This window comes from Podarcis liolepis (genome assembly GCF_965112155.1).
Source record: "Podarcis liolepis genome assembly, chromosome: 3".
NCBI classification, from domain to species: domain Eukaryota; kingdom Metazoa; phylum Chordata; class Lepidosauria; order Squamata; family Lacertidae; genus Podarcis; species Podarcis liolepis.
In genome coordinates, this window is record NC_139557.1 from 89,898,168 (window position 1) to 89,910,724 (window position 12,557).

At 43.5% G+C, this 12,557-nt stretch overlaps 1 protein-coding gene across 4 annotated transcripts in view; it reads left to right on the forward strand.

Annotated features, from left to right (window-relative positions):
* The first annotated feature begins 370 nt into the window (after positions 1-370).
* The window catches only part of PLB1 (phospholipase B1), a 126,051-nt gene continuing 113,864 nt past the window's right edge, over positions 371-12,557 (forward strand). For 2 of the 4 annotated variants that reach the window (XM_083497169.1, XM_083497171.1), the window contains exons 1-4: positions 5,621-5,706; positions 8,806-9,021; positions 10,947-11,005; positions 11,929-11,983. In XM_083497169.1, coding sequence (XP_083353295.1) covers positions 8,979-9,021; positions 10,947-11,005; positions 11,929-11,983 — 157 coding nt within the window. In that variant the 5' untranslated portion in view covers positions 5,621-5,706; positions 8,806-8,978. Of the gene's footprint in view, positions 590-5,620; positions 5,707-8,805; positions 9,022-10,946; positions 11,006-11,928; positions 11,984-12,557 lie in introns of those variants that run through there. The other 2 variants (XM_083497168.1, XM_083497170.1) reach the window with 2 other exon arrangements.

The window sequence follows — 12,557 nt, forward strand, 5'->3', positions numbered from 1 at the left end:
AAAAATTGTTAGAAACTCCGCAGGCCTTTTCAAGAAAACAACCAATTAGGGGTAGTTCCACTATTTTGTGAGAGGAATTCAGGTGCATACCAGAAATTTGGGGTTGTGCAATTAAAGAGCTCTGTCACCCCAGTAGAACACATAAAGTGGATTAAATATCTACAGCAAATATAAAATTGCACTAAAGAAAAATATAAAATCAGAAATGTCACAAAGAATTGGCCAATCACAGAAAATGCATCTAACCAGAAAGGGCTGTCAACACAATGAATAGCAATAATAATACATCATCACCACCACCACCACCATCATCACAATCACCACCATAACATCATCATCATCATCATCATCATTATTTGCACACCAGTGAGCTGCATCTTTGAGGTCACGTAATTTTGCTCCTTCTTGTCAGAGAGAAAACAGTAGCTGATTTCCTAAGCAACCCTGCACAAGATTACTCCTACATATGTATACTCCTATCTACATGTTTATGCCAAAATAAGCGTGCCCAGGATTTCATCTATGGTTGCTTTTGCTTAAGTGATACCTCAAGGAGCACAACACACATCCCTGCCTCCCTCAAAAACAGGTTGGTTTAGAGTACTATGATTAAGTCCCATTGAAATAAGAATAATTTATTTCGTTTATGAATTGCTTCCTATGAGGCGTCCCGAGGCAACTTACAGGTAAACTGATGGGGAAAATTGGTTGAGAATCAACCTATCCAAGTGTTCTCTGAATCAGAGTCATTTGCTAGGAGCTGGGTCACAATGATTTCTATGTAATTGCAGAGGCGGAAGTATATTAAGGGCTCGTCCACACAAACAGTTTGTTCAACATTCACCCTTCTTTTCTTTTATTAATAACGAATGCAAATATAAAAAGTAATAAGGGTACAAGAACCATGAGTAATACGGGTCATGATACAAAGGATCCAAGGAAAACTGGGCAAGAATGGGATTATTCATCAATGATATAGTAGCATACAGCTGGTGTATTAAATCTGTCTATAAGCAAGACTGAAATACAAAGATTGAACTCAATAGGAAGAGGAAATCATAAATAAGCAGGGAGATAAGTTACATGTGATTCCAAACAACATCCAGGTGCTTCGGTACATATGTGTTTGTTTTTTTGGATCATGAGACATATAAGTAATAAATGGCCACCAAATAGCTGCAGAGTCTTCCAGGTTGGCCATGCCTCATTGTACTTTCAAATTAATTCAACATTCATCCTGAGTTGCTTGCACGAAGTGCATGTGTTGGCAAATCTATGTCTGGTCTTTATTGAGCATTCATTCTGATTGTGTGTTGCTGCTTCCCTCACACCCTCCAACATTTCTCCAGTGAAAATAGGGACGTCCCATTCCGTAGTGAACAATTTACCATTTATACCCCACACATCTTACTGGGTTGCCCCAGCCACACTGGGCAGCATCCAACATATATTAAAACATAATTAAACATTCAAAACTCCCTATACAGGGCTGCCTTTAGATGGCTTGGTCCCTGCTCCTGCTAATCTAGCAGTTCAAAAGCACGTCAAAGTGCAAGTAGATAAATAGGTACCACTCTGGCAGGAAGGAAAATGGAGTTTCCGTGCGCTGCTCTGGTTTGCCAGAAGCGGCTTAGTCACGCTGGCCACATGACCCGGAAGCTGTCTGCGGACAAACGGCGGCTCCCTCGGCCAGTAAAGCGAGATGAGCACCACAACCCCAGAGTCATTCAGGACTGGTCAGGGGTCCCTTTACCTTTACCATACCCTGCAACATTTATCTGATGAAAATAGGGACATTCTTTTACTCTGCAAACTTGGAAAATCTTTACCATTGGTCTGCCTCCCACTCCACGCAGCACTCCACTCCAGAAAACATAGGTGTTTGCAATCAGATAGATGCAAAGTGTGACATTCAACTTGGTGCGCATAGGCCCTGAGATGAATAATACGTAATACAGTGGTACCTCGGGTTAAGTATTTAATTCGTTCCGGTTTCTGTTCTCATCTAGAAGCAAAGTTCTTAACCCGAGGTACTATTTCTGGGTTAGCGGAGTCTGTAACCTGAAGCGTATGTAACCTGAAGCGCATGTAACCCGAGGTACCACTGTACTGTAATAATAAAACTTGTTGGAGGTGCGTAGAATTCTGTCATTGTGTCCAGCAGATGGCAGTAAAGTTCTTGTGATTTCACTTCTGTTTGGTTACTGGAGGATATTTTCCTTCGCAGTTAAAATAAAAATAAGCCCGATAGAAATTAGTTTCTAGAGTGAAGATATTAAGGACGGAGCTATCATTTTTACATTTAGCTGCCACAGATCCACGGGGGAGAAAACGTTACTGGACTAAATCGGCCTTTGGCATGATCCAGCAAGGCTCCTCTTGTATTGCCAGCCAGGACAAGGGCCTGTCTATGTTTTTATTTTCCAGTTGTTTTTCGTTTCCACGGGAGCTCCGCTTGAGCCAAGAGTGAGGTGGTGTAAAAAATAAATCCAAAATAAATAACTTGAGCCATGGAGACGCAAACAGGGCCTCGACTTGACCTATCTACCATGACAACCTAAGCTTAGCAAAGCAGATCGGCTTTCTTTTATGTGTCCTGAATTGTTGTTGTTGTTAAAAATTTTATACCGTCCTTCATCCGAGGATCACAGGGCCGTTTACAACATAAAAGCACAAAAATACATACCATAATAACAAACAAAAGCAGTTTAAAAGGCCATGGGTTGTTTAATTAGCCAAAGGCCAAAGAGAAAAGGAATGTTTTTGCCTGGCGCAATTCAGCTTCATTGGAGTTCTAGTGTTATAAGAAGGAGGGAGAAAAAAACTTTTCTCTTTCCATGCCATGAATACAGTAATTCTATAAATTTCTATCATGTTACAGTGGTGCCTCGCAAGACGAAAATAATCCGTTTCGCGAGTCTCTTCGTCTAGCAGTTTTTTCGTCTTGCGAAGCAACCCTATTAGCGGATTAGCGCTATTAGCGGTTTAGCGGCTATTAAAGGCTTAGCGGCTTAGCGGCTAAAAGGCTATTAGTGGTTTAGCGGCTTAGAAAAAGGGGGGGAGCGAAAAAAATCGCAAGACTCGCAAGACTTTTTCGTCTTGCGAAGCAAGCCCATAGGGAAATTCGTCTTGCGAAGCGCATCAAAAAACGGGAAACCCTTTCGTCTAGCGGGTTTTCCGTCTTGCGAGGCATTCGTCTTGTGGGGCACCACTGTACTTCTTACATTTCCTCTAAACCGAAAAGTCCCAAATGGTGCAACTTTTCCGCATTGGGAGGAGTTGCTTCATCACCTTGACCATTCCCCCCCCCTTTAAGTTGAACAAAAACCACTGCAGAGGTGGAAAGATGGAAATGGGGAGAGGTTGTGATGTGGAATGAACCACAAACAATATTCATGCATGGTGGGGACTAAGAGATGTATAGCAAAAGTGGGGAAGGGCCATAAGCTCAGAGAGCTGAGAGAGAACACTGTCTGTAAAACCCTGGAGAATGGCTGCCAGTCAGGGTAGAAAAAAATATTGCGCTCATAGATTCATAGAATTCTAGATTTGGAAGGCACCCTGAGGATCATCTAGTCCAGCCCCCTGAAATGCAGGAATATGTAGCCTTCCCATACGGGGATTGAACCTGCAACTTTGGTGTTATCAGCGCCACACTCTAACCAGCTGAGCTATCAAGATGGACCCAATGGTCTGAGTCAGTTTAAGGCAGCTTCCTAAGTTCCTATGGATCCTGTGAGCCCTCTCAGACTTACACGTGAAGGCTGGAAGAATATAACCACTCAGGCGTCTCAAGATTTCCCTGTCCTTTCCACATCTCATAATCAACTATCTTGTTTGAATACCTATTTGGATGGCTTATATGTGTTTAAATTAGGATTGATGGATTTTTCTTATTTTTAATGGGAGCTCAAGTTGTTGTTTTTCCTCTCCCCCCTCTCACTTTCTTCTTTCACATTTGCAATTTTCAAAAGGGGTTGTGGTGTGAGGCTTTGGGGCTGTTTAATCCCTTCTCGTACCTGCCATGCTGTTGTACTGCTGTTAAGGGAAAGGAAACTCATATATATATTTCATGCCACAATATTGAATTAAGGGATCAAAAGCTTCTAACGTTCACTGGGTTATAGAATCCCATCTGGGTTTATTATATTTAAGCCCCTGAGTGTGTTTACACTGCCTTGATATTTGGTCCCTGGAATTCTAATTTTACAGCAGACCTTTTGCTTTGATATACTGCTCTGCCCTTCTCTTTCTTGCCACCTAAATTGTGCTGTCTTCTTTTTTTCTTGTAGTAGTTATGGGAAAGGAAATGACAGAACAGTTATTGGGCCATATCCATCATGTTGCTAAAGCCCTTGCCATTTCCTCTCGGCTTCATTTGCCCTCGCCAGCTGCATGCTGGGAAGGATACGGATCTCAGGTGGGTGCTGTGAGGAACCTGCTGTTCTGACAGATTGACTGGGAAGGAAATGTTTCCAACTGGTGGCATAGTTTGTGGGCTGTCTCAGGCATCGCCTGTAAAGGAAGCAAAGGCCTGCCGATGGGAGAAGGTGCTCCTTTAACATGCACAGAGAGAACATCAGGCAACACTTTGGTGTTCCTTGAGGAAGATCTGGAGCCTAGCTGCCCAGTGGGGTTGAGGAGCAGGCATTTTCAAGGGATCAGAAATATAGGAGCTGAAAATGAAACCCAAAGTAAGGAAGGGAGTAGGCAAGGCAGATCTAGAGCTAGATTCGGGGAAGACTGGCACGGCCAGCCCTACCCTACCACTGGACAGAGTGCTTCTTCTCCCCTTTCTTTAAGCTTAAAATTGCATTTTTACTTTGCTTATATAAGGCAACTAGGCAGGCCACAAAATATGGTGCTGGTGAGACCCCACCAATCTTTAGGTTGCCCAGGGATACTCGCTTTGGTTTCAATATGCACATAAACAGCAGTCTAATTGTTGCTTTCTGTTGGCTATATGTCTTTCTCCCCCCCCCCTTTCCCTCACTGGAGCACTTAAGACCCAAGATTGTATGATGTGCCTATAGAAAACAAATCTGTGTTGTGAATTGTCCTAAGGCACTTCATTTTAAATCCATTTACTCCCCCAGCCTGCATTGAAAGCTTTTACTAGCTCCAGAGCAGCACACTGCATGGATAGGCTGTATTACCACAGCAGAGGGTGGGGGGAGGTGGGTGGGTCAGGGCGGTGGGATGACCCTCCAGCTTTCCCCTGAGATGTTCTGTATAATCTCCACTTCTGTTGAGCGTGTTGGCCTTCCCAATGTCCATCAAGGCCAAGCAGACTTGAATTTTCCCATGATGACCCAAAAAGCAATGGTGCAAGAAGACGAAGAAGCTGGGTAAATGACATGGCTCCAGCCAGTGTGGTGTAGTGGTTGAGAGCGGTAGTCACGTTATCTGGGGAACTGGGTTCGCGTCTCCGCTCCTCCACATGCAGCTGCTGGGTGACCTTGGGCCAGTCACACTTCTCTGAAGTCTCTCAGCCCCACTCACCTCACAGAGTGTTTGTTGTGGGAGAGGAAGGGAAAGGAGATTGTTAGCCGCTTTGAGACTCCTGAAGGGGAGTGAAAGGCGGGATATCAAATCCAAACTCCTCCTCCTTCCTATGCTACACAGCTGAGGCAGTACATTTCATTGCATCCTTGGGAGAAGAGTTCAGAAGACGGCGAATGACCCATTGGATGGAAATGCTGAAATGTAAGTACCACCTCTACTTCCTCCACCTTCCAGCCACAAGGCTGGCCCCACCATTAGGCAGAGCGTGGAAGCTTGGGTCGGGGAGACATGTCCCCCGTCAGTCATTCCCATCCTCCTAGCAGCAGTGATGCTTGCTTGTTTCTAGCCTGGGCAGGCCAGCTGCCTGTGTTGCCCAGTTATTGTCTTCTAGTACAGTATTATTCAATGGTGGGTCTTCAGATGTTGATAGACTACAACTCCCATAATCCATGCCACTGGCTGAGCTGGAAGCTACCTTGAGTCCCATCAGGGCAAAAGGAAGGGTATCAACTTCATCTTCATCTTCTGGTGAGGGATGATGGGAGTTGTAGTCCAATAACATCTGGGCACCCAAGGATGAAGAACACTGTCTACTACATTGTAGACACCACTGTTGGGAAAGTAAGTGGACATGCATCTCAGAAGGAATTCTGGGTGCACATGAGGAATGGGGGAGAAATTAAATCAAGTTCACTTTTAAAGGTAAGCTTACCTAATTTGCGCTTACTGGAACAATACAAGAAACAAAACAGTTGTTCTTCAAAATTCGCAGTTCTCTGAATTTTTCAGTGCTGTTTTCCAGCCAGGTAATGTGTACAGAAATGCACTGACTGGGGTAAAGTATGCCTAGAAATGAATATATATTAGTGAAAATGACATGCAAAAATGCATATTCTAGAGCAGATTGCTTTGCAAAAATATGTAGCATTGCAAGTTGGGAATGGGGTTAGGCTGTATGCCTGAGTCCCTTCTAATTCCTGAATCCAGCAAGGGCTAAAATCGAATGGAGGATTCAATTGCTAGAATAGCTGGGCCAGCTTCTTGTTAATGGCCCCCTAAGCATGGGCCATTGAGGTAACAAAGGAAGTGGCTCTGTGCCAGAGGAAAAATGGGGGGGGGGGCCTCTCTCCAGTGTCTGGACTTTTCTTTAAAAATTTGCAAATGGATGTGGAAATATGCAGAACGGAACTTAAGACTGGGAAAATGAAAAACTGAGGGAAAGTGAAACTGATGAAGTCACCCATCCCTAGTGCATCTGCAATGCTTTGCTCTTATGATGCACTCTGGTGCTGCTGCTGCTGCTGCTGCTGCTGCATGGAGCATTTGTTCGAGTGGGCAGCAAGCAGGCACTGAGCAAGCTCTGGTGAGGTATTGGAGGATGGAAAGATTTGTGTGCCCTGCCCTGTGCTCCCTAAACTGAGCTGCTGTGCTCAGTGCAGGGATGTTGTCTGGTTGTCAGTGCTGAAGTAAGATTCGACTGCCAGTTGTTTTGGCTTCTGCACATTGAATGGGATGGGGAGGTGGGGCCCCACACACCCCTAATTGCCCCTTTCCGCAGGTGTTAAATGCCCTGAGCTAGTCCCTTCTTTGTAGATGATCCCAGGGAATATTAAGAGGAACTTTTCTGGCAATGCACCTGTGCCACAAACTTCTCTGGCGTCTCTGCATTGAGCTAATGTTTTAAAACCTTAACCTAGTAGTTCACTCTACCACTGTATGCTTCTGGGTTATATTAAGACAAGGCAGGCATTGCTGCAACTGAGCCAGTATGCGGCATTAATTAGAATAGGGACATGGGTGGAACTGTAGTCTAAACGACAGAGCCTCTTGGGTCAGCGGTTCGAATTCCCACGATGGGTGAGGTCCCATTGCTCTGTCCCAGCTCTTGCCAACCTAGCAGTTCGAAAGCACACCACTCCCAGTAGATAAATAGGTACTGCTGCGACGGGAAGGTAAATGGTGTTTCCGTGCACTCTGGTTTCTGACACAGTGTTTGATTGTGCCAGAAGCGGTTTAGTCATGCTGGCCACATGACCCAGAAAGCTGTCTGTGGACAAACGCCAGCTCCCTTGGCCTGAAAGCGAGATGAGCGCCACATCCCCATAGTCGCCTTTGACTGGACTTAACCGTCCAGGAGTCCTTTACCTTTTACCTTTATTAGAGTGTCGGACTAGGACTTGGGAGATTTGGGTTCCAATTCCTGCTCAGCCATAATAATAATAATGAAAAATTTTAATTTTATACTCCACCCATCTGGCAGGGTTTTCCCAGCCACTCTGGGTGACTTACAACACATAAAAAATTGGTAAAACATTAGACATAAAAAATTTCCTGATACAGTGTTCCCTTCAGATGTCTTCTAAATGCCAGATAGTTGTTTATTTCCTTGACATCTGATGTGAGGATGTTCCACAGGCGGGAGCCACTACTGAAAAGGTCATGAAGCTCACTGGGTCATCTGGGCCAGTTGTTGTCTCTCAGCCTCACCTACCTTGAAGGGTTGTTGTGAAGACACACTGGGGAGTGGGAGAGCCATTTGCAATATCCTGAGCTCCTTGGTGGAAGGGTGGGATAAATAAAAATGATGAATAAAATTGAGTAAATAAATAATTCTCATGGCAGAACTATTACTGGTGCTCCTTTGCCAAGCACAGCGCTGTTGCTGCTGATAAAACAAGCCCCTTCCCTTCTGCTTAAGTGCTGTTAAACCCTGCAGGAGTGCCGTGCAAAGGAGACTTCCTTGCAAGAGCTCACTTCCTTTACCTCATTAAGATAAGCAAGGCAGACTTTTCAAGAGTTCACTTTTAAATCTGTGCCTGGGGATTTACAAATCCTGCATAGGGTTTATCTTTCTTTTAACATCTGATGAGATATGCAAATGCAGCTTGGCATCAAACAGCTTGGTACCATTATGAAGAAGTTTTCAAATACAGGTGAGCAGAGGAGTGTAATGAATGCAGCATGTGTGGATTTATTGGATGGGCATATTATGGGATACTGACACACAGAAAAAGGGAACTTGCAAAGCAGTTCCTGCCTGCATTTGAAGGGCAAATCAGTCTCTCTCTCTCTCTCTCTCTCTCTCTCTCTCTCTCTCTCTCTCTCTCCTTCTTCTTCTTCTTCTTCTTCTTCTTCTTCTTCTTCTTCTTCTTCTTCTTCTTCTTCTCCTTCTTCTTCTCCTTCTCCTTCTCCTTCTCCTTCTTCTTCTCCTCCTCCTCCTCCTTCTAGGATGTAACAATGTGTAAAGTACATTAAGCAGTGGCATTGAAATGTTAATATTTTATCATTTTGCTCCCATAGCCTTCTTTCTCAGTGGCGAAAAGGGCCATAAAATTTATGACAGCTGAGTTATCTGCTCACCAAGGTATAAAAAGCAGTCAGAAGACGAGACCGTTTCATGACCACGCATAGGTCGCTGTAAATCAAAACTCACACCTTCCAGGAGTGTTCATTCATAAAGGAAGGAACGAAGCATGAAGAAGCTGGCATTCTCCCTCCTGTTGGTTTTTGTCTTAGGTAAGGCCCTGATCACCTGTAAATGTTCTAGACACGATGCCTTGGTCACCTCCAGACTTGCTATTTTGCAGGAGGGATTCAATCGCATATCACGTATAGGGGGTCCTCCAGACTGAGCTAGGGTTTTTAGTGGGCAGGTGCATTCTATAAGATCTCTCTCTCTCAGCAATCACTTGTGACTGGGTAAGATTGTTTTCCATTAACACAGTCTTAGTGGTGTGTCTGTAAATGACTGTGGAGGCCCTTTCTGGATCTGCACATCCTTCTACAGTGGGGACAAAGGTTTATTAACAAGTGTTGGATCACAAGGAGGATTTGATGTGATAATAGTGCATTAGCAGTGAATTGATACTAGACTGACCACTCATCATTTTGCTTTGTTCATTCAACACATCTCTTTACCCTGAATTTGACACTTGATATGCATATTTTTTAGGACCCAGCTTATTTCTGTGATTGCAAATTGTTTTAAACCATTTTTAACATGGTGGCTTAATTGTTGCAACGCACACTGGGACCTTGGATGAAGGGTGCATAAGTACTACGACTACACTAATTCTGCAATGCTTCTTCAGTGTTACACATTTCTGCTGTCTGGAAGGACATTGTGGTGCTATAGTGCATCAAAGGTGGAACAAAAAATCATCATGCACAATAAAAATGATGTCGGGGTCGAGGGGCTATGTTTGTGCAAATAAGGTAGATGACAGTGCTCTGGTAGAACACGATTGTTTTTAAATGTTGGTGGGTTTGCAGTTAGGAAAGTGGTGGGAAAATATCTGCACAACAAGGTGTAGAACAGTGACTGATTGACAGGGAGACATATAACCTCCGTGTAAACAAATCAGGATAAATGCTCAATAAGCAGGTTGTCTGGAGGAACCACTTATATTGGGACCTCCAATAATCAACTGGAAAAGACAGAACAAAAAGCAAAGCCTCTGGAACTAAGAAGATGAATGGCAATTTAGGATCTGTGGACAAGGGCCATATCAGACATTGGAGGTGCAGGGAAAGAGATCTATGATTAGGATCTCCCACCTCCCTTCTTTTTTTGGAACTAATTTGATGTATGCTGTAGCTACTTTGAAGCCTGAAGAAGTGATGCTTTGGGAATAAGGTATTTTACCCTTTCCTCCTTTGTCATTCCTCAACTCCCCCCCCCCCCCCCAATTCTCTATATCCAAGATGGATGTCTGTGTGTTGTAAGGGGGAAGAGCAGGGACATGTTTCCTGTGACCATGGGGGCAGATTGCTGATCGCTGCTTTCCCCATCAGGAGTTTGAATTACCACTGGATTTGAAGTGTGGATATACTCAAATAAATAGCACCATGTAGACCAAATCATCTAAGCAATTTTGCTATTAAAAGTTCAAAATCAGAGTTACCTGACAGAATTATAACGTTTTTCTTTAGACTAGGAATGAGGAATTTATGGTTCTGCAGATTTTGCTGGACTCCACCAGTTCCCATCAGTCCAAGCCAAGGATGATGACTGGGCAGCTGGTTCCCTATCTCTGGGTTAGACAAATTATTCTCTCTAGGTCCAATTTTTACAGCACAACTGTCCCTTTTCCTCCTTCAGATAATAGTTTGCAGTGAAATCCTATGCATGTCCAGTCATACGTTAGTCTCATTAAGTTCAATGGTGCTTCCTCCAAGGAAAGGATTGAAATCATAGGGTCGTAATCATCTCTACTTGAAATACAGTGAAAAATACGCAGGCTGTTATTTAGCTATATCCACGTGTTTACCCTCTCTGTTTGCATCCTGTGATTTACTAGTGTTAAAAATGCCTCTGACATTAGCAAATGAATGCATAAATTCACAAAAATAAAGCAGCCATATGCATCAACAGCCATAGATTGCAAGGGGGGAGGGGGAGCAAGGAAATAAAACAAAACCCATATTTCTTCATCTTCTAGGGACTGCAGCTCATGTTCTGACACCCAAGAATGATACGAAGGAAGAAATGGAAACTGAGGCAAGTATCTGTTTCTGCATGATGGCAGGAAGAAAGGAGTAATTGATGTTTCTCAGACTTTACGAACTTAGGCTTTCTTAAAACTGAGTTTTCCACTTGTGGCCCCAGCTCAGCAATAACTACAGGTGAATGCATGGAGGCTCTTGCCTGCAATTCTGTGCCTGCAGACTTAGGTTTGCATGCATAGATGATAGCCCCTCTGTCGAGACCTCTTCAGAGCTACAATACCAAGCCTCAGCTGCTGAAAGGGAATGAGGAAACGTCACAGGATCATCTCCTATCATAGAACTTTATGTTCTAAGAACGTGAAGTTCTACGACATGTTCTATGAGACCCACCCATCTTATAGTCTTATTGTTGTGTGCTATCTCATCTTTTCATTGGATGGAGATATAGCTAGAGTGCAAGGCCTTGACTGGTGGGAGAAGGATCCATCTTGACTCAGAGAAAGATGTTCCAGGGAAGGAGAGGGTCCTCAAAGCAGCTCAGGATCCCATTCCACCACAAGACATCATTCCTTGACTCTACATGTCTCCCAATGACCAGGAAGGTCCACCCCACAATCTAGTGGCTGGAGAGTTTTCAAGGCTTCTTATTTTCTTTCCTCACAGCTTTTCTAAAGGATAGCTGGAATAGACGTGGGTCTTATGGGAGATGGAACTTCCAAATTCAGACTGGGAAGAGAGAGTACCTTTTAAAAATGTGTGTGGAAAGTAACAGCAAATATTTGACTTACAGAGCGTGGGCGGCCATATTGCTGCCTCTTACTTTCCAAAAATGATATTGTATTTCATAGCGATGTGGTCTTCTTTTTTTATTTCGGGGAAAGAGAGCTCTCAGAAAGCTCATCTATAACCATGCCTCGGTTCCTTTTATTGCCTTACCCTAAATTTTGTTTCTAAAATGCTTGTTTCTTCTTTCAGCCTTTGCATTTCTCCTGCAAGATGCTAAGTTCCCCTCACTCATCTTCATCTTCAGGTATCTGTTTTTGAAATACATATTTAGAGCAGAAGAAGACATTCACTGAGTTGAATATGAAATTTGGGAGTTATGCTTACTTTCCCCTCCCAAGTCTTAGACTGTATACACAGCATGCATTTAAACACATCCCCACATTATAAAATCCTAGGAACTGTAGTTTGTTAAGGATGCTGGGGAGGTCTCTTGGGAATACAGTTCCTAGGGTGTGTGGGGTTTTTTGGGGGGAGGGTGTGCTTTAAATGTATGGTGTGTATGGAAGCTTAGACAAACTTTTAAAACTGTTATGCTACAGTCCTTCACACACGTACCTGAGAATATGTTCCATTTAACTTAATAGGGCTTATTTCTGAGTAGACATGTGCAGGACCGCACTGTATATAATGTACAACAGTCAGACCATATGAAAATAAGACATAATGGAACCTTATTTTTCAACAATTTGGGGTGGGGGGAGAATTTGGTAATATATTTCAGAGTTCTTGGTTCACTTTTCTGGATGTCAAAGAAATGGATACTTTGAGTGTGGGATTAATATATGTGTGTACTTGTGCATTAATTAATTGATTTATGG